The sequence below is a fragment of the Euprymna scolopes genome, chromosome 36 (assembly GCF_053919585.1).
Source record: "Euprymna scolopes isolate OS-2025 chromosome 36, ASM5391958v1, whole genome shotgun sequence".
Lineage (NCBI taxonomy): Eukaryota > Metazoa > Mollusca > Cephalopoda > Sepiida > Sepiolidae > Euprymna > Euprymna scolopes.
In genome coordinates, this window is record NC_136517.1 from 85,155,846 (window position 1) to 85,179,205 (window position 23,360).

General features: G+C 35.6%; 1 protein-coding gene across 1 annotated transcript in view; it reads left to right on the plus strand.

Annotated features, from left to right (window-relative positions):
• Positions 1-23,360, plus strand: part of LOC145260652 (integrator complex subunit 7-like) — a 116,768-nt gene that overhangs the window by 70,940 nt on the left and 22,468 nt on the right. The window contains exons 11-15 of the mRNA XM_080118988.1: positions 1,890-2,032; positions 11,578-11,763; positions 15,138-15,299; positions 18,319-18,513; positions 22,509-22,612. Of these exons, the coding sequence (XP_079975114.1) occupies positions 1,890-2,032; positions 11,578-11,763; positions 15,138-15,299; positions 18,319-18,513; positions 22,509-22,612 (790 nt within the window). The remainder of the gene's footprint in view (positions 1-1,889; positions 2,033-11,577; positions 11,764-15,137; positions 15,300-18,318; positions 18,514-22,508; positions 22,613-23,360) is intronic.

A 23,360-nucleotide genomic window follows, 5' to 3' on the forward strand; every position in this document is an offset into this window, starting at 1 on the left:
TAAAGTACAATGGCCACGATTAGAAAACAGACGACTATTACGAAGATTATTTTTTGTATTATTTGGACTATTATTCTCATCTTAGTTGGGTTTTTTTTTTCACAATATTTCGCCCGATGTAACCTCCGACCATCTTCAGGTGCATTCACACTGGATGTTATTGGTGAATAGTGAAAAAATGTTTGGTATATTTGCTTTCCCAACGAACACAGCCGTTAGAAATTTAAAACGCAAATAGCGCCAAGTCTTTTTTAAATTTTGTTATAAACTCCAGGTCCATTCCGGTTTTTTGATATGATGAATGTATATTTTTGAAACGTAAAAAAAAAAAAAAAACCCAGATGAGAATAATAGTCTAAATGATACGAAAACTAATTATAAATCCTCATCTCAAAAATATACATTCATCATATAAAAAAAAACATAATGGTCCTGGAGTTAATAATAAAATTTTTAAAAAACTTGACGCTATTTGCATTTCAAATTTCTAATGGCTATGTTCGTGGGGAAGCAAATAAATAAAACAGAAAGCAGGAAGCTTAACTGGCCCCCGGCTAGGTTTAAAAGCAGCATTCAGTTCTGCGCATGCGTGATGACTCCTATGATTCTTGAATTAATTACCAACTGATTGAATTCACTATCCTCTTTTTTTCATTCTTTTCCTCCTCCTGTGGTACGTGGTCCTGGATATGACCTTAAACTATATCCGATGGTGAGGCCCCAGCTTGCGGGTTTTGGGGAGTGTGGAGCAACCCTTTAATTGCCATTGCTCCCAGGTCCACTCTGACCCGGAGTGGTAGTACCTGTTAGGGTCCTAACTATGGGTTAAATAGAAAGTGACTTGGAAAAAACAAAACAAATATATTCTATTAAAAAACTTTTCTTCAAAATCACTGACTTCGGCATTAAATAACCTGAAAAGGGTTGATATGCCGTAAAACAAAAACAACCAACCAATCATGTGGTACGGGTTTGAACCTGCCTGCTTACTACCATTTTTTTTTTTTTTTTGTGTTGTTCAACACACACCTCCCAACCAAACACCTGGGCAATGCTGGACACCCAGGCTAGTATATGCATAAATGTATATTTGTCTTGTATCTCTGTCTCTCTCTAAATATATCGTTGGCAACCATTCATCTCGGAAGACGATGGTGTAGCAGTGAAACTGCATAGTCTGGACAGGAGTTGCTGATGGTCACCTTAGGCACTTTGTATATAGCGTATATATCAGACCAGTGACAAAAATAGATTTAGAAATTATATAGACTGAAAAACATTTGAACGACCGTCCACAACGGTTATATAACGGTGATGTTAACATCCAACATGAGAACTTATCAATCCTAATCTCAAAAATTCCGAAACCTCTCTCTCTCTCTCCCCACCTTTCTCTCTTTCCCCCTCACCTCCTTTCTCTCTCTTTCCCCCTTAGAAAAATCTCAAGTATTATCACCTGCTGATACAATAAAACAATAATACATACATATATATATATATATATATATATATATATATGTGTGTGTGTGTGTATTATTTGGGCACCAACTTGCTAAGATATCGACCAAATGGTCCCTTCAAAGCCAAAGTATAATCACTTGACTCTGAAGAAACCATTTGATCGAAATGTCAATAACTTATAGAGATGCTTGTTCTACTAATAAGAATGTCGGTAATGAGTAGGGCTATTACAAGAGAATATTCTTTTCATTATTTTGACTCTCGAGTGTATATCGGTTAATATCTTATATGTTTTTAGTTAGCGTGATGTGGTTTTCAATTGATTGTGTCGGATATATACTCGAGAGTCAAAACAATGAAAAGAATATTCTCTTGTCATAGCCCTAATTATCACCTGCTGACTTATATTTTGTGTTCTTCTCTTGCAGCAATACACCAGACTTTGGTATGTGACAGCCTGACTGCAATCGGTGCCACTAACTGCACTGACCTGGAATCTATTCTCCCTCTGATTCTGGACACGCTCAAATCGGCATCTGATCAAATAGATTCTATCAGCAATGCAACAAGGGTAAATTTTTCTTTTTCTTATATTCACTCCGAACAAGGTATATTGTCACTCAGGTATAAGGAGCTACTATATGGGGGCCATTCCAACAGAAACACTCTAAGTAGAGAGTTGAGCAGCAAGATGTTATTCGCATTACATTTAAATTTTTGCATGTTAGTATAGTTAGGGAAGCAGGAAAAAGGGAGGCAATTCCAAAGTCTCTCAGTTCAAGGGAATAAACTATTAGAGTAGAATTTTTTTCCCGGCATAAAAGGGACCTCTACAGTGAAGAGGTGGGATTTTGTTGCTTGTTGGGTTATCTATTTGTGTCGAGGAGTACAAATGCTACGAATTTATCAGAGTACATTCCATTAGAGTACTTGTAAAACAGGGACAGGGATGCAACTTTTGTTAAATTAATTGTGTATAATAGACGGTATGCTTTCATGTTAAACAACTCGAGGGTTGACTTGCTGTTCAGCAGACAAAGGCTACCATTCATACAGTCAGCTTCCCAACTGCTCTTTTTGATCTTCAAGGATGCAGTCACGATCTGGTCCCTAAGAAACGGTCAAGCATCTCCTTAACTATCATCATATTTGACATTTAATATGCGAGTGCGTATGAAAAATGGAAGTGGAAGCTGTGTCACAGTTAAGAATGGGATAGTTCAAGTTTTTTCTTTTTTTTTTTTTTAACCACCTTTCCCAATAAGACGTATATTGCCACATGATCATTATTTGGGATCGTGTCTAATTGAGGACTGAGGAATTGAATGAGACATCTATTCACATTACACTTAAACTTCTGCATTTCAGGGGGGCAGGAAATGGGGAAGGAATTCCAAAGTCTAGCAGTCAGAGGGAAGAAACTAAAGTCTGGCATCTAAGGGCTTCAAGTGAAGAGGTGGGATTTTGCTGCTTGTCAGGTTGGTCAGGAGTATACACATCAAGAGAGCACCAATGCTAAGAGTTCATCAGAGCACATTCCCTTAAAATACTTGTAAGAAAGGGACAAGGGTGCAATGTTGCGGTGATGGGACAGGGGTTGGAGCTTGGTTGACAAAGTTTGTAACATATTAAATTGGAGTTTTTTTTTTTTGCCCAAGAAGGAGAGAAGCAACAGAAAACAAAAAAAAAAAACACTACATGATTTTGTAACTGTTTTATTTGTATACCAGCAGGAAAGTCTGGTATTGAAGAAGTCGTCCTATCTCTTTGTATGCTTCTCCGATGTTACATTTTTCCTTTTACTTTTTGCATGTCATATGTTCAATTTTTTGGATGGGGCTCAATGTTATACTCGGCTTTGATTGGGTCTGAGCAGGTGTTAGTAAAGGATGTTTGTTGAAATAAATTTTGATAATCTTTCATCTAAACTCGTCCGAAGAATCAATTATTCACTCTTGCTCAGAGCCCTGAACCTCTTAACATTTCTATTATTTTTTAATTTCAATGATTTTCAAGTTATAAAAACATCAAATATAATAAAAATTTCTATTCCCTTTTTATGGATGTCCGTGAAAGCACAAATCCCATGGTATCAATATTTCCCATCCTCTTCAATTTGATCCACATGAAACGCACTTATTCAAGTATTTTGCGTTATGTAGTTTAGTTTTTTTGTTTTATAAAGGAGTTATCACTTATCAAGGCCTGGAGGCCACCTGAGGATAAGGAGAACAAGTGTATAGTAGTCAATGGGATAATATCGTAGTAATCATTAGTAGTGCAAATTTGGAAAATTGGATTACTTGAAGGGAACGGCTCACTATGTGAGAATTAACTTACACAGCTATCGCACTCTTTGCCAGAAATATCCTGAGATAAAACAATGTGCTGGATGTTTCTGCCATTCTGGTTTTGTCTTGCGACATCAAAGTGGACTAATTTAGCTGGCGATTCAGGCTGAGTAGTGATGTCGTTTGTCGATATGTTCGTTGAATCCAAGGTCGAATCTTGTGGACAGTTCAGAAAAAAAAACACAAATAAAAAGACACAGTTCAATAATTATCGGTTTTACGATTTTCATTGACTGGAATAACAATTTTAGGTGATTAATTTAAAACAACTCGAGAGAGTTCATAATTGAATTTGTCACCAATCCCACAGTTGACTAGATGATTTTAAGAGAGTTTAATTACGCCCAATGAGATGGAGACACATTTTTGAGTTGTCAGCGCTTCAAAATCCCTTCGTCAACAAACTCTAAAGTCAAATTTCTGCCAAAAGTGCAATCCATGTCTTCTGGTGGAAGCTATATCAACCAATCGGGAATCCCGTTTTATCAGCGTTATTTTCTGACAATCAAGAACTTGTTTGTGTTGGACTTAAAGACAGCCATGTGGTAATCAGTTGGAAAGCAGGGAAACTGAAGACAATTCCACAGGTATGCTGTTCTTTGAAAGAAGCTTTGTTCATAGAATCTACGTTTAGGTTTAGGCACAGAAAAAGAGTGGGAAATTATTAATAGTGGTTTTAGCTAGATGAGTGTTTTTTGTGAAAGTTTGGCAAGGGGGCACCATAGATTGGAGCTCAGACGAGCACTTGCCATGAAAATAACGATAAAGCAGAGACAGGTTTGCAACGTCTCTTCTGTGGGAAGGAGGTTGCAGGAAAGAGAAAAAAGGGCATCCCCCACTAGGCTACGAAGTCTATTTTGAATTCTGTCAAGGCAGGATAAGCTGCTTCTAGCAGCTTATCCTGCCCAAATGTGGCAACAGTACTCCATCCTTGGACATACTTGGCTTTTATACAGGTAAAGAATTGCATCGGCAGTGAAATATCTACTGAAGCGATAGAATGATCCCACTATTTTCCCAGTGATGTTGGCATTTCAGATCAATTGTAAAGGTTAGACCTAGAAGCTTTCCCCAAGATGAGTCATTGATTTCAATTGATGCCAGATGGAGGTCAGAACATTAGTGATGTAAAGATAGGAGCTTGGTTTTAGATGCATTAAAATTAACCAGCCACCTCCTTCCCCATTGCACAAAACTTGGGTCATTTACAGCCTTTGATGTGTTGCCATAGATGGCAGCATTAATACTGTGAGCTTCTGATTTCTGCACATCAACCACTACTCTTATGAACCTATCTGAGAGAAATGATTTAATGATTGGGAAGGCATTTTCAGTTATACCTTGTGGAGTAGACCTTTATACCATACCCTGTTTTAGAACATGTATTGTTTTGCAGATATATCTCCTAAACACTAGAAAGTGTTTGTGAACAAATTCCTCATTATCATGATTCAATCATGCCAGCATTACAGATCTTCTTGATTCTCTCAAGTCATCTCGCTTTATTGTCTATCATACCAAGTAGGTTTTCACAGCTATTTATTGTCTGTCCTCTGCTAGCTGCTTCACGTACGTTCTGTGTGTTCTCCCTTCTGAGTCACATCCCTGTTTTGGCATCTACAAAAGAAATTTGCTGATAATCACATCTTTAGCCCTCTAGCCTTGACCAGCAGATCTGGCCCTTTCTCTTATTAGGATTAAGGTCTGCGGAAGGTGTCCGTACAGTTGTTCCTTTGTAAGATGCTGCTTCCAAGAATGTTGAGAGCAGCTTTTAGCATTCTTCTGTACATACTACCACGTTTCTTTGCAAGTCGTTTGGTTAAGGTCCACGTGCTACTTTCATATATGAAAGCTGAAGCAAATTCAGAGTAGTCACGTTTCATCTTTGTAGGAAGATTAGACTCTCAAATTGCTTCCAACTTGTTCAGAAACTACAACTTATAAATGTTTATAAGTGAAAATATTTCCACTGTTTGAATACATTGAAATTTAAATATTAGAAGTTTAGAGACCAGGCGAAATGCAGTTTTTATTTTTTTTTTTTAGAAACAAACATTTATTCATTTAAATTCTAAGTTTCAGCATAGAAAAACCTTTACCCTTAATAGTAACAGAAGACTACGGTTAAGTGATAACATGCCATGCTTAAAAAAACTGGAAAAGAAATTGTATTTTCTTGAAGACTCTAATAAGGGTTAAAAATTAGAATTTAAATATATTATGTATATATATGTGGGAATTGAAATTCCCAGCTAACGGACACAAAACGGTACTCTTAAGCTAAACTTGATTATCGCCCTTTAATTCTGGTGACACAGGCCTGACCACCAGAGGGCAAAGGCAGATATGTCACTTCCTGTTTTATAGATCTCTCAGAAGGCAGATATGTCACTTCCTGTTTTATAGATCTCTCTCTCTTTTTGCTGAATCCAATAAACAATGCTTCAAGCAAACTACGACATACTTCTTAAATATGTTTTTGCTTTTTTTAATCTGCGTTTTAACTGGTTCATTATTACTAGAAGGATCTATGTAAAATTCAGGGCGGCATCTTTCATATGTAACGTATTTCTGCTGGGCATTCAATGAACATTCAGTATGAGTGGAGACACCATGATATTATTGTACCTATTTACAATGCCTCCCCACAGGACAGAGTTAGACACCAGGGTCGTTTTTTAACGTGGAGAAAAGATACAAAAATAAAAAATTGTCTCAGTTGTGAAGGACTCCTCCTCCACCGAAAGAGTACAAGAAATAGAAGTGCAGCATCTGAAGAACAGATACTACACTTTGATCTTGACCCGAAGGCTAAGTTTGTTTTATGATATTATTGTAACCCTTTTGTTAAAACTGTAAAATTATTCATCTAAGTAATCTGGTTAATGTAGTGTCAGAATATATCTGGTTATTACGGTTTATCTCCCAATATCTTCGTAGAAGTCTGTGATATATTTTCATTGTATGGACGCCTGGCATCAACGCAAACGCCACAATATAATCATAGCATCTTTAGACAGGTAAATACTACCCTTAGATCCTAGCCAAAAGACCCAGAAGGCATATTTTAGTTTCATGTATGGCGTCAAAGCGATATCATTTTTTTTTTTTTTTTTTATATTGTGTCTTCAGTGATCGGGAGATCCTATTTATTAAAAAGGAGGATAGAAGGTGATAACATACTACAAACATTAAATTATCAACATGTATGTTTTAATTTAATGTTTGTTGTATGTTATCACTTATCCTCGTTTTTTCTGATCAAATAATTTATAATCTGGAAACTGTGACACACATACATACGTACTACAGTATTAATATATAGATTATTATTATTTTATGTATTCATATGTAATATTATAAGTAGATATAATATTTTATGTATCGATTTTTAATATTTACTTTAACAGTGCTCCATATGTGGGTAGTGCTAGGTAGTAAATTATGAAAATATATTTATGGCAATTAAGCTACACAGAGGTTTCCGCATTTCATTCCCTCAGGGAATTATTGAAACATGGAAGCTAAATTATCGTAGATATATTTTTATAATTCACTCATATATATATATATCATAATTTTATGTGGGGTACAAAATTTCATTATTGCAATCATGACAGAAAAACCCGTTTTGATCTTCATGATTAAAAGTTGGAAATGGAAAAAAAAATAATTAAAGAAGGAAGCCAGCTGACCGGTTTCACCATCACTTTTTATCAGCTAAATCGAGGGATTTCCTTTTTCTTTTCTTTTTTTTTAATAGAATCGAGTGAAATGGGAGACGATACGTTTGAAATAGAAATGGGAGACGATACGTTTGAAATAAAAATGGGAGACGATACATTTGAAATAAAAATGGGAGACGATACGTTTGAAATAAAAATGGGAGACGATACGTTTGAAATAAAAATGGGAGACGATACGTTTGAAATAAAAATGGGAGACGATACGTTTGAAATAAAAATGGGAGACGATACATTTGAAATAAAAATGGGAGACGATACGTTTGAAATAGAAATGGGAGACGATACGTTTGAAATAAAAATGGGAGACGATACGTTTGAAATAAAAATGGGAGACGATACGTTTGAAATAGAAATGGGAGACGATACGTTTGAAATAGAAATGGGAGACGATACGTTTGAAATAGAAATGGGAGACGATACGTTTGAAATAGAAATGGGAGACGATACGTTTGAAATAGAAATGGGAGACGATAAGTTTGAAATAGAAAAGGGAGACGATACGTTTGAAATAAAAATGGGAGACGATACGTTTGAAATAAAAATGGGAGACGATACGTTTGAAATAGAAATGGGAGACGATACGTTTGAAATAGAAATGGGAGACGATACGTTTGAAATAGAAATGGGAGACGATACGTTTGAAATAGAAATGGGAGACGATACGTTTGAAATAAAAATGGGAGACGATACGTTTGAAATAAAAATGGGAGACGATACGTTTGAAATAGAAATGGGAGACGATACGTTTGAAATAGAAATTGGAGACGATACGTTTGAAATAGAAAAGGGAGACGATACGTTTGAAATAAAAATGGGAGACGATACGTTTGAAATAAAAATGGGAGACGATACGTTTGAAATAGAAATGGGAGACGATACGTTTGAAATAGAAATGGGAGACGATACGTTTGAAATAAAAATGGGAGACGATACGTTTGAAATAAAAATGGGAGACGATACGTTTGAAATAAAAATGGGAGACGATACGTTTGAAATAAAAATGGGAGACGATACGTTTGAAATAAAAATGGGAGACGATACGTTTGAAATAAAAATGGGAGACGATACGTTTGAAATAAAAATGGGAGACGATACGTTTGAAATAAAAATGGGAGACGATACGTTTGAAATAAAAATGGGAGACGATACGTTTAAAATAAAAATGGGAGACGATACGTTTAAAATAAAAATGGGAGACGATACGTTTGAAAAATAGCAATATATAGTGTATTAAAAAAAAAAGAAAAAAACGGTTTACACTTTATGTCTAAAATACCAATACGTTTGATATCATCTAGAGACTGATCACGTTCAGATCTAAGAGCCATTCCCTCTGCTTGCAGAGAGAAGTTTTTTTAAAGCAAACATGAATATTCTCCAAGATCTTCAGGTGATAGGTCAAACGCGCATGACTCGGAATAGTGAATGAGTCAGTGCTAAAGTTTGTTGCGCATCCCAGGTTTTTAAGCAAACATTCAGCTATCGAAGACCCAGATGTGTCTTTGTTTTTTCTTCCCCACTTTTAATCATGAACATCAAAACGAGTTTTCCTCTCATGATTGCAATAATATGTATGGCAATAATATGGATCCCAGGTGACATCGACTGACCTTGCTGGCAGATTCTCACAAATTATTATAAAAACAGGCAAAGCTCTAATTCACAGCACTGGCTGATAAACCAGCTGGTAAAAACAGGTCACAAAGGTCAACTGAGATGTTTCTAACGGAGTAATGAAACATAGGTTTCACAAGTAAACCTGATATTCTTTGTTACATGAGAAAATTTGATTTCGTGTTTAGAAGGTGGAAGAGAAAGGAAATTGATTTACAACTCTTTATTTCGGAGAGGAGAAAAAAGGAAGAAGATAGGAAACCTTAAATATTAAGTCACAATGAGATAAGGACGCAAATGATGGCTTGATAAAAACAAGTTTTTTTTTTTTCGACAATTGAAGAGTCTCTTTTCACTGCCAAAGGAATCCACATTGTTTTGTGACGAAAGTACCAGGCCTTGCAGCCAAATCTGAGTGTCATGATTGACAGGGGCCCCTTTATTGTTGAACTAAACAGAATCGTTTTCATCCAATTTATCTTTTTCTTATATAATAAAATGAGTGCAGAAATTTCTCTCTGTACCAAAGTATTGTAGGTTTGCCACAACAGATGCCACATACAAATTCCGTATGTCTGGGCTATTAGCCACTATCTTATGTAACTTTAGAACGCCATTTTAGACACATTTAGTTGTTATAATAAAATGCTACATTGCATCCTAGGAGCAATACCATCATAATCGCAACATCTTTAGAGGAAGGAGTTCCTATTTTTCCCTCTAGATATTTAGTCCTCCTACCATCACCAGTCAACACTGGGAGGAAATCTGCACTTCATACAGATAATGTGGTTACATCTCAGGGCTCTACATTGCGAGTGAAACAGTCGCATTTGCCAGTAATTTTTCAAAGTGGCGACTAGAAATAATGAAACACTTTCGGCGATTGGATTTCTTTCACTGACAATCTTCCAAAGCTCACTATGAGTGAAAAATATCTTTTTAAACTTTTTTTTTTTAATAAACGAACAAAGTTAAATTATTTAAACAATAGTTTAATAGAACAATATACTCATTTTTTTAACAAAGGCTGTTGAAAAAAAACATCTAAAGGATACAATGTTTATACCTTCAAGTATCAACATAAAATTTGTTGTATATTTAGAATTACACTTTATTAAAAAAACACAGAAAAATCTTTATGATGTACATACTCGTCACAGAACGAAGATGTCATATTCTAAAAATCATGTGGGTTTGGCTAGTAACTTTTCTATTTGGCTAGTAAACAAAAATATTTAGTTGTCAAAGGTCAACTAAAGATAAATTTGCCTATAGAGCCCTGCATCCGTTGTAACTGGATCATAAAGGCATAGACATAACATAAGCTTTCCCTTTTCTGATTCATAGATAACAGCTCTCTTTCCAAAATCTGTCCATTCTGATTGGCCAAGTGCTGAAAATTCTCACATTCCATTCTACTAAATAAATGAACACTAACATTAAAACATGACGTCACTAACAGACATGTTTTAAAGCCTAAAATTCTTTTCATTTTTCATTCAATAAATCGTTCATATCAATAATAAACATTGTTCTTATGCACTTAGGTTACTGTGCTGTTTTTTAGAATGGTATTTACAAGTTCTTAAAGTTTTGTTTTATGAAATGGTATTTACAAGTTCTTACAGTTGTGTTTTGTTTGTTTGCTTTATTTTTCCTCAGTCAAATTTCTCAGAAATCAAGGGGCTCACTACGTTAGGTCTAACACTTGAATTCCATATGAGATATATAGATATTCGAATGTTCCATTAAAGTTCTTTATCTCTCAAACACTGAGTTAGTAAAGAAATTGAGAACATAATTTCCCTCTCCCCAATTAACCATTTTAATACGTTGCAGTATATCTTTTGTTTTGATCTCTTGGTCTTACTAGACAAGAATTTATCTAGTCTGGTGGAGTAATCAGCTTTGTGTTATTACTTGAGGTAACATCACTTGGAGAAGGTGCACCATTCCTCTTAAAAGCTCATGTGGGTTAGAAAGAAGATCTTATTTGGGCAGCGAATACAAAATGTGATTTTGAATATTTAGTCAGGGTTTACTTGTAGGGAAAAAGTATCCTCATGCCAGGTTGTTCTGACAAACCCCTGCACAAAGGGACCTTAGACACTTGAGGATAGTGTCTAGTAGGCATTCAAGTTCTCTCCAGTAGGCATTCAAGTGTGCGTGCATAAGTACGATAGACTAAAAAAATTTATTTTTCAATAAATACCTCTTAGATGTTATTACTAAATGTTGTGCTTATGCAATTATGTTACCAAGCTATTTTTTTAGAATCATGTTAAAACGTTATTACAATGGTGTTTGTTTGTGCGTATGTGAGCCACAGCGACGCATGGCTGGTTACAGCTAGTTTCTTATATTTATGTCTTACCATTGAGAAAAGACCACTTTCTTTTTAGGCTCGCATCTGCACTTTGGTTTTCCAAATGGCCTGTGGGAAAATCCTGCCATCTTCAATCCAGGAAACTGTTATCACTGCTGCAATACAGACTGGAGCCTGGGAAGCGTATCGGGTAGTGAGGCAGGCCATGCGGTATCGGCAGTATCACATCGCGGTCGCTATACTCTCATCAATAACGAACAAGGTAAGTAGAAAATGGCGTTATATACATGTTGTATTCTTGATACAAAAATATTTAGTGCTTCTATGATATTAGTCACAAATGAAAATGGAATTTGAAGTAAAAACACTTTTAAAGTAAAAATTAATTTTGTGATAAACAAGCGGGCCATCTGGAGTTGCCTGGGCATAAAATACACTTAGATATGATATTTTAATTCATACAGATTTCATATTTATGACTATATAACAAATTGATTATTATATTGTACCCAATATATAGTAGTTATTTCAAAGGTTTTTAAAAATATGACTTGTGTGCCATCATCTAGAATTGAAATCAAAACATTTAGCTATCCAGCTACCGAGTATTATTTGTTACCATTTGCGTATAAAAACTTTAAAAATAACATTGTTAAAGGTTTAAATGTATATTTGCATATGCATAGAAATAACATGTTTAGTCGACCTATGCCTGCCAAGTTAAAATTTTTTTCAATTTTGACCTTTTAGCAGCTATTTTTACCAGCTTAAAACCAAATTGAATTTGTTCCACAGGTCCAAATTCTCTATATATTAAGTGCAAAGTCTGTAAACCAAAAATTAAGAGTAGTTTGGTAGAGACTGTACCACGCACAGACAAAACAAAATCACTTTTATTTATATATAGATTGCAATTTCATTGTATTATCTATCATTGAAAATTACTTTAAAAACAGGGGAGGTAAATCAGTCATTTTGTCAAATTTTTAAAATAGACATTAATGAACTGAACCTGGAAGACTTTTTTTAATGTCACAAGATGCAAAGCGAAAAAAGTTAATTCAGTTATATATATATATAAACTGAATTAACTGATATATATATATATATATATATATATATATATATATACTCGGGTTTTTTTATATTCAAAAGTAATGGACTAATGAATTCAACGAGGTTGTTAGATAGTGCTCAATAAAAAGAGCTGATAATACTTGTTTATTGTTATATAAACATGCTCACATCCCGCTGCTACAAATAGCCACTTGTTTCAATCAAACAACAGATATCATCAGGCAGCGACTTGACTATTCAAAAGTTCAATGAATAAGCTTATTAAGTTCAATGAATAAGCTTATTAAGTTCAATGAATAAGCTTATTAAGTTTATTCATTGAACTTTTGAATAGTCAAGTCGCTGCCTGATGATATCTGTTGTTTGATTGAAACAAGTGGCTATTTGTAGCAGCGGGATGTGAGCATGTTTATATAACAATAAACATATATATATATATATCAATTTATGCAAAGATTTTACTCATAAACTATCCTATGATGTCTGATTACTATTTTCTGTTAATTTCAGTGTTATGTGACCAATAGTTTAAGAGTTTATCGGTTAAATATTTTCACACATAAGTATACAACTATTGTTTTATTTATGTAGTTAAAAATCAGTCTAATCATTTTATTCAAAACACTTTTGATAAGCGTGCAAATATTCATAAAGCAAGGGAGATAATTCAATCTTTTTTAAAACCAAAGTGAGAAAGGTAATACAATAAAATTGCAATTTATAATACGAGGTGGAACGATAAAAATGTCGCCCCTAAAGAAAACAACACTACAGTTTTATTTTAAAACTTTTATTTAAAAAATCAATTCAGATAACTTGATTATGTAGAGCTGACATCTATTCAATGTAACCGCCATCACCTTCAATCACCGCCTTGATACGGGTCTGGAATTGGGAACATGCCTTTTCCACAAGCGCCAGCAGGAGCTTGGCAAGTACTTGGCAGATGGTGGCGATCAGGCTGTCTTTAGTCATTATAGTGATGTTCTCGACGTATGACCAAACAAAATAGTCCAGTGGATTCAGGTTGGGGGAGGAGCAGGGCTAGTGAGAGAAGGGTTCAAAGTTGTAGCACTACTTCTAAAGCCAAGCCTGGGTCTCTTTGGACTTGTGGGCTGGCTCTGAATCCTGCTGCCACACCCAGGGTCCACCAGCAGCCACCTGATTGCACGAGGGGATCACCAACTCTTAAATGAAAAACTACTATTTTTATTGAAAATATCAATTCAAGTAACTTATGTAGTAGAGCTGATCTTTGTTCAATGTAGCCTCCTTCAGCCTCAATTACAGCCTCAATACAGGGTCGGAACTAGGAGCATGCCTTTACCATAAACTCAGCGAATACTCGGCAGATGGCGGCGATAAAACTGACTTTGGTGTTGTGGGAGATCATGTTGGTGGTGTTCTCAACATATGACCAAATGAAGTAGTCCAGCGGATTCAGATTGAGGGAGGAGGGGGCTGGGGCGTGAGAGAAGAGTCGTAGCACTCCTTTTGAAGCCAAGCCTGGTGCTCTTTGGACTTGTGGGCCGACGCAGAGTCCTGCTGCCATACCCAGGTTCTACTAGCAGCCACCTGATTGCACCAAAGGATCACCACACTCTTCAGCACATCCAGGTACACTTTGGTGTTGACTTTCAAGCAAACTTTGAAAATGTGAGGTGGCATGATGTGGCGCTCACTTGAAACCATACCAAAGACCATAACCCTGGCCAGAAACTTTGTTTTCATCACTCTGGGAGCGATTTTATTTGTGGCAATCCAGTGATGCATTTTGATGGTGCTGGCAATGGTCCTGTTGTCATAACTTGGATCAGTAGAGAGCATGAGTTGTACAGCGGCACTGGACTGCATGTCGTAGTGGTATATCTGAATGGCAAACATTGCAGATGATAAATGTCCAGCAAAGGGAAAAGAAAATTGAAAAGTCTGTACATGCACCTGTACTTGTAGCGGCCATCATACCGGTTGGATTAAGCTGGCTTCATCCTTACTATGAACTGCATCTTCAACTATCACGGTTTAGTTTTGCCGATCCTGGGTCAAGTCGCAGGAAATGGCTAGCCACTCATAATTCCACCACCAGAAACCACCAACTACTGGAAGCTAAATTCAGGGACCACATGTCTAAGAATCAGGATATAGAATTCATTTGCAAGCAAAGTAAACACAAAAGTTGGAATGTGGCTTAAAAAAACAAACAAAAAAAAAACCAATAGCACTCTCTTTCTCTGCCTGAAGCATGTATCTAAGATTAAGTAAAATAAAGAATTATATGATTTGGATATAAATTCCCTCTAATTTCGTCAAAGAAATATCCAGTCAGTAAAAATGTTTTTATGTAGACAAGACTAACAACAAAAAATAAAATTTCATGGAGATGAGACTAACAATAACAACAAAGAAATTAACAACAAAAAAAAACTAACAGTTGAAAATTGCAAAATATTGTCTGCACCCTGTAATATTTGTGACATTTGTGAAAAGCTTTTTATTTTTTTCGTTTTATGAAAAATGTTTGCAATCTTTTATTTACTTGTCTTTCCTTCTTCATTATAGGTTGCCTCGGAGCATTTCCATTTCTGGTTGTCAGGCCTGCATGATTTGTGTGTGGGTGAGAGTCAACTGTTGGGCGACCAGGACTATTCCACAAGAAAAAGTACCACGGAAAAAGTCGGAGAAGCACTCACACACTATCAACGAGGAATTTCCCAACTAAAAGTGTGTAATGGTCTCTTTAATTGTTCTTTTATAGGGTGACCTCTAAAAAAAAACGGCAACTTTTTAACAAACCAATAAAACCAGAAGTGATGAAAGAAAAATATTTTATTTATTGAAAGCTTAAAACATGCTATTTAAGAAACCAGTTAAGATTGCTCATCGACTTTTTTTTTTTTTTTTTTTTTACATAGGCATCACCACATTATCAAGGCTAAGAGGCCACTCAAGGATAAGGGTTAAAGAGTGTACAGTAGAAATTGGACAATATAGTAATCATTAGTAATGAAAATTTGGTAAATTTGATAACTTATATGGAACGGCTCATCAAGAACTTATTTACATTAGACTTGAACACAACCATATTGTAGTCAGCCGGAAAGCAGGAAAACGGAAGACAATTCCACAGGCGTGCAGTTCTAAGAAAGAAGCTTTGTTCATGGAATCTACGTTTAGGTTTAGGCACAGATAAAGAGTGGGGGGAATTATTGATAGTGTTTACAGCTAGACGGGTGTTTCTTGTGAAAGTTTGGCGAGGGGGGACCATAGATTGAAGCTCAGTCGAACACTTTCCATGAAAATAACGATACATCAGAGACAAACTCGCAACATCTCTTCTGTGAGATAGAGGTTGCAAGGAGGAGAAAAGGACATCTCCTACGAGGCTACAAAGTCTATTTTGAACTCTATCAAGGCAGGACAAGTCCTTTCTAGCAGCTCCTGCCCAGATGTGGCAACAGTATTCCATCCTTGGACGTACCTGGCTCTTATATAGATAGAGAATAGCATCAGCAGTGATATATTTACCAGATCGATAGAAAGATCCCGACTGCTGCAACATTATGGATTCTCTGTTCTAATTCATCCAGAGTTTTTAGTTGAGTTGTATAAGTTTTATTCTGGCGATAGCCCCACAAGAAAAATTCACAAATTCTGGTGACCAAGCAACAATGTATTTTTTATGGTTTTCTGCTGCCGCATACATACATACTTATACAGGGTGACCCCATCCCCAAACTTTTTAACAATCTAATAATAAAACCAAGAGTGATGGAAGAAATTTATTATAGCTATTGAAACCTTAAAACATGCCATTTAAGAAGTAATAATGAAATTTTTATAAAAAAAATATGTCCTGTACAAATGGTTCTTAGAAATCTGCTGTAATGATTGCTCATCGACTGCTGCAGCATCGTGGATTCTCTGTTTTAACTCATCCAGAGGTCTTAGTTGAGTTGTCTAAACTTTATTCTTGAGATAGCCCCACAAGAAAAAGCACATTTCAAACGGATAAATTTGACAATTTAGGGGACCAGACAACATGACCGAATCTTGAGATCATACAATTAACGACCAATTATCGTAGAGCCTGCAACGATCGCCGTGTAGTGTGTGATGTGGCTTCATCCTGTTGTAACCATGGTTTCTAAATTGGCAAAATATTTACTTGATTAAGGTCGCTATGCCGCAGTGTTGCCACTTGCTCATGTCTGGCAATACGCAATTTTAAAAATTCCCAATTTTGTGGATCACCCTGTATTTCTATGTCTTCTTGTGGCATATGAAAGAGGAAGGGGTGGGCTTTTAACTATTCAAGCGCAACCATAGTAATTTCTTAATTTAGGAAAATGGGGTACGGCTTCTTTGTTGAAACAAATGGTGCTTATCAGATCCCTCCCCTCCCCCAACTATATTAAAAAAACAAAAATAAATAAAACTCCGCATATCCTTGGAGACATTTCATTGTTGCATTACCTCCCCTGTTTTCTAGACAGTGATAGATGATTGGGAGTCCCCGACGAAACATCTGCCAACAGATATTTTGCATTATAATACATATGTAATAATATTTTTTATTAACATTTTATATGAAAATAAGTTGAACAATGTAAAGCAATTCTTATTTTTATTTAAAAAATGTGTAATATTTATTTCTTGTAACTGTTTCTAACTTTTCTGTGTGAAACCTTCTTAAAAGTAAATAAACATTTTTTTTTTACTGAAAAGTATAATTCCTATGCTGAACTACTTATATTAATAATGCAATTACTAATAACTCCTCTAAGAATGGGATAAATTTCTTCAGTTAAAATATCTTTTGGAAAATGTTTCGTTAGGGATACTAAATCGTCTATCACTCTCTAGAAAACAAGGGAAGTAATGGAACAATGAAATGTCTTGAAGTATGCCAAAATGCTAAATCTGTATGATGTGCGTGTCCATTGTGAAAAGAAAATGTTACATTCCAAAAACCATGTAAATTGATCAAGGAGTATTTTTTGTTTTTTTTTTTCCTTGTTTTTTTTTTTCTTGTTTTTTTTCTTGTTTTTTTTTTCTCTGGACTACTGTTCTCATTTTGAGTGCTATTTTCACAATGTTTCGGTCAAACTCTGGAATCATGACTAAGAACTGTATGTATGAGATTCCATGTAAATGTGGAAAACTATATAAACGTGAAACATGTCCTCCACTGAAAGTAAGGTTAGAAGAATGTTGACTGACCACATATTGAGAGAAAAGGGAAACCATCTTTCTTATAGAATGAAGTAAAAAATTACAATGATGGAGAGGAGGAGGAGCACTCAAAGATGCAGTACCTATGCTGGGTGATGATCAACTATTAAACAGGCTCACAATGTCTCTTTTGTGGGAAAGAGGTTGCAGGGAAGAGAAAAGGGCATCACTTACTAGGTTTCAAAGCCAATTTTGAACTCTAACACGGTTGGATAGGAAGCACCGAGCAGCTCCTGCCCAGATGTGGAAGCGGTATTCCATTTTAGGGCATCCCTGACTCTTATGCAGATAGAGGATTGCATCGGCAGTGAGATATCTGCTGGAGCACTAGAGTGATCCAACCATTTTTCTAGCAATCTTAATAACATCACCATCCAAATATACTTTCTCCATATCTGTATTCTCATCAGTCTTATTTGTCTTACATTTCTTGCAAACAAATTGCTTTTTGATTGGACTATTAAACTCGATCTCTGATCATACGAAACTTGTTCAAATTCTTTTTCAGGCAGCAACAACTCCAAGTTTCCGCCTGCAGTTCCAGAACGAATACAGCAGTTTGCGTTGTCAACTAGTGCAGCAGCATCGTCAACTTTGTCAGACATGCGGCACATTTCAGACGTGTCCACCTCCAGCAATAGCATCAGCTATGGCCCTCAACAACTCTCGTGACATCAGCCGATGTGGTCCAGTCATTTCTCAGGTAAATTTCAAATGTTTTCAACATTGACCAAACAATCGATCACTATCTGCAGTCAACGAATGTTTCTTATGTACAGTATGACCTCCCCCATCCCTTGTGTCGCCTCAATATTAATACCCACCCTCTCCCGCTAATAAGCGTCAAAATTACACTCCCTCACTGTAAGGGTTCCCAAATGCTGGGCAACTTCTTACTTTATCGTTTCTTTTCTCAAACCACCTGTCCTTGGAATTCCATATCTGCCCCCTGTTTCCATGACTATAGCATACATCAAAACTGTTGCAAAGGTTGCTGGAAAAATGGTTGGATCACTCTAACACTCCAGCAGGTATCTCACTGCCGATACACTCTTCTATCTGTATAAAAGCCAAGTATGCCCAAAATGGAGTGCTGTTGTCACATCTGGGTAGGAGCTTCTTGGTGCACCCTATCCCACCTTCATAGTCTTCAAAACTGTCTACGAAACCTTTTTTCTCTTCCTTGCAACCTCTTTCCCACAGAAGAGACGTTGCGAGCATGTCTCTGCTCTGTAATTTTCAGGACAAGTACTTGACGGAACTCTAATCTATGATCCTCCCTTACCAAACTTTCACAAAAACACTCAACTAGCTACAACTACTATATACAATCCCCCCCCCTATCTGTGCCTAAATCTAAATGTAGATTTCATGAACAAAGTTTCTTTCCCAGAACTGCTCACCTGTGGAATTCTTGTCTTGGAATCTGGCAAACCAAGAAAAGAAAATCTATATCATGTTAAGTGGTTAATTGGGAGAAAAGAAAAATAGTAGTTCCATTGTTACGAACTCAGTTTGAGAAGCAGGGGAGGAACTGAAATGAACACTTGGGTATGTATGCGATGATTAAAGAAATCAAGTATTAGTTCCAGGGACAGGGTCATGTGATCTCTGAGAACTAACTGATCTAAACTGAAAAAAACAAGAGAAGAAACCGTGATTAATTTTGGTAGATGATTTTAAAAGGAAAATAAATTATATCATACAGGGTCGAACGATAAAATTGTTGCTCTAGAAAAGACGACCTGATTCCATTTCCATTTAATGAAGACCGGCTTCTTTTTTGTTGCAGACCATCTACTAGTTGCCCAGTTGTTTACAAATCTCGAGCGATAGGAGCCTCCTATCATGTCTGAAAGTGACACAGTGTTCAACGAGTGAGGTTGGAGATGCATCGCTGTACAACTCATGTTCTCTACCAAACCAAATGACAACAGGACCATTGCCAGCACCTTCAAAATGCATTGCTGGATTGCCACAAATAACAGGGACGTACCCAGGGTGATGAAAACAAAGTTTCTGGCTACGATTATGGTCTGGTTTCAAATGAGGGCCACATCATGCCATCTCACATCTTCGAAGTTGGCTTGAACGTCAATACCAATGTGCACGAGGATGTGCTGAAGAGTGTGGTGATCCTCTGGTGCAATCAGGTAGTTGCTGGCAGACCCTGGGTGTAGCAGCAGGACTTTGTTCCGGCCAACAAGTTCAAAGATACCCAGACTTGGCTTCAGAAGAAGTGCTATGACTTTGTACTCTTCTCTCACTGGCCTTACCTTCTCCCCCGAACTGAACCTGTTGGACTACTTCATTTTGGTCATACGTCGAAAACATCACCAACATAACCTCTTACAACACCATAGCCAGTCTGATCGCTGCCATCTGCCAAGTATTTGCCGAGCTCTCGACGACGTTTGTGGAAAAGGCATGCTCCCAGTTTCGGACCCGTATCAAGGCAGTAATTAAGGCTGAAGGTGGCTACATTGAATAGATGTCAGCTCTACTACATAATCAAGTTACTTGAATTGATTTTTTTTTTTTTTTTCAATAAAAGTTGTAGTGTTGTTTTTTTATGGTGACAATTTTATCGTTGTACCCTGTATCCGTATGATTATTACCAAATTAAAATTCATATAATAGAATGAGCAAATCCCTTGTTTTTTTTTAATTTAAATTTGAAAATAAGCAACAAAAAAAGAAAAAAAAAGCATTTAAAAAAAACTGATGCGAGTATATTTATTACATTTTGTTCTTGTCCGAATTCCCCCAATATTAAAATACAAAATTTAAAAAATATCTGTATGATGTACATGCCTTTGATGAAATGAAAAAATCATATTCCAAAAATCACTTAAATTGTTGAAATAGATTTATTTTTAAATTAGCAAAACTAGTCGTAAAATATGCATAAATATATTTAATTTATGCAGATTTTACATTTACTATTATTAGAGCCAATTCTCTATTGATTATTATATTGTACCCAATATAGTAAAAAAAAAAAAAAATGGGAAGAAACTGAGACATGTGCATGCGAGTATTTTATTTTTTATAAACAGTTCACGTCTTTTATTTATTGAGAAACGTTGTGACTATAACAACCAAGATGAGGAAGTCAGTCCGACAATCTCAATAAATGAAAACACCTCATCTCAAAAATACAGACAATTACCAGTTCACTTCTTGTAAGTAAAAAAAAAAATAATCGAGTTGAGATCAAAACAAAAACCCAAACATAGTGAGTCAAGTACAATAACCATTAGGCCAGCTTGCCTCAATCTCTAAAGTGTTTTCAAACCTACTTATTCTTAACACAAGATTTGCACATATGCAGTTGTGAAACAGTTGACAGATAAAAATCTGATGATGCCCCACGTGCCAAGTTTTCAATTTTGACCGGTTTGCAGCCCTTTTTTCCATATGAAAACTGATTAAAATGTTTGCCACATGTCTAAATACCAAATTCCAAGTCTGTCGACCAAAAATTTATTGAGTATATAGGTTGAAGGTTGTCCTATCACATACACACATTCTCACTTTTATAGACATATACATAATAGAATTGTCTGCATGTCGTAGTGATTATCTTGCCGCCATTTTGAGAAAAAAATGGCAAGAAATAAAGGGAGGAAAACTCAACAATACTTCATACTTACTAGATTTGATGTAATGCCTACAAATTCCCATTAATCATTTAAAAATTATTTTCTTTTTAAAAATAAAACGACTTGAGCAAGTGAATTAATCAAATTCAAGATGAGGACAATAATCCGATTAACCCAAAATAATAATTTTTCATCTCAAAAATCCACAATTGTGGTACTTAATCAATTCATGTGATTTTTGGAAGTTATTTTCGTTCCGTCATAGGTATGTACATCATACAAATTTTTCTTTAGTTTTATGTTTTTAATTTTGAACAAGCATCAAATTTTCAAACGTGTTTGTGCTCATATTAAACTCATCATATGGTGATTTTTTTTTTTTACATAAATTGTTGCACATTAACTTTTTTGCCAATAAATTTAATTTAATCACAAAATTTTTTTGTATTATTTGGATTCATCGGATTGCTTTTCTCAGCTTGAGTGTCATTTTCACAACGTTCCGGTTGACGTAACCTCCAACCTTCTTCAGGTGTATCATGTCGAACTCTGGAATTTGGACCAAATTTACTTCATAGGGGTAGCATTCTTTTGTTCCGTCAGCTCTGAGTAAATAGAGATCCTAAGGACCCGTGGTGCAGTCGTTAGACTATTTGGAAAAATCAATTGTGAAAGTGATATTCTCCTGAAGGTTAAGGTTCAATTCTAAGTGTGGGCGACCAAAAAACACAATTGTGAATTACTTAGGACCTCTATCCCATCATGGCTGCTGAAACAAGAGCATGCTACCCCCGTGAATGAAAAAAATAAAGGGTTCCTTTCAAAATTCTGTCCAAATTTCAGAGTTCAACAGAAATATTCTTGAGTTCGACAAGATACACCTGAAGAAGGTTGGAGGTTACATCAACCAAAATGTTGTAAAAATCGCACTCATGATGAGAACAGTAGTCCGATGAATCTAAATAATACGAATAACCAATCCTCATCTAAAAAATTCAGAAACGTGACAAAAATTGTTTCTTTGTATTTGTTTTGACAACAAAAAAAATGTTTTGTTATATTTTTAATTTTATACATTTTTTTCTTTGTTTAGTTAAATAAATGCCAGAATGCTTACAGCAATTTGAGTCAGAAATTGATGGATCTTTACCAAGCCTCATTTGATGCGGATCCTGCTTCTCTCTCCAACATACAACTGTATCCTTCGTGGATTTCATTTTTAGTAACACGTCTTTTGCAAATCGTGGTTGCCAATTTTTTTTTTTTAAATCCTTATTGAATACTAGTTTCCTAACATTTGTGGAGATGTGCATTTTGTGTGTTCCAAAAAACAATCAACAATAGAGACCAAGTTTACCGAGTAAATTTGAAGAAGAACATTAAAAGGCAGGACGTTGAAGTCAAGTTACAATATATACAAATAAGATGGTTTATTTGACTTGAAATATGTAAGAACAATAAAGTATTTTGTGTATATATTTCCCCAAAACCTTTTGCCTTAATGGAGGGAGACTAAAATTTGCTGCCATGGTTTCAAATGATCTGAAATAACAGCAAGGGGAGACTTGATTCCAAATATTTATCATATGTTATATCTTCCCTTTTTTTTGGTAATAGGGTACAATTATGAATATCCCCAATATCAAATAATCCTTATACAATGTGAAATTTACTTTATGTATAAAAACCAAAACCAAATAGGAGAAATATAGCATATGAGAAATATTTGGAATCAAGTTTTCCCCTTGCTGTTATTTCACATCATTTGAAACCATAGCAAGTTTTAGTCTCCCCTCCATCAAGGCCAGAGGTTTTGGGGGAATATTAGATATTTTGTAATTCATATGCAAAACTAGGAAAACAAATGACTTTTTTCCACCCACAAAAAATCCTTTAAAATTACAACTATTATAGGTTTTCAAGGGTGCTGAAAATGAAAGCAACA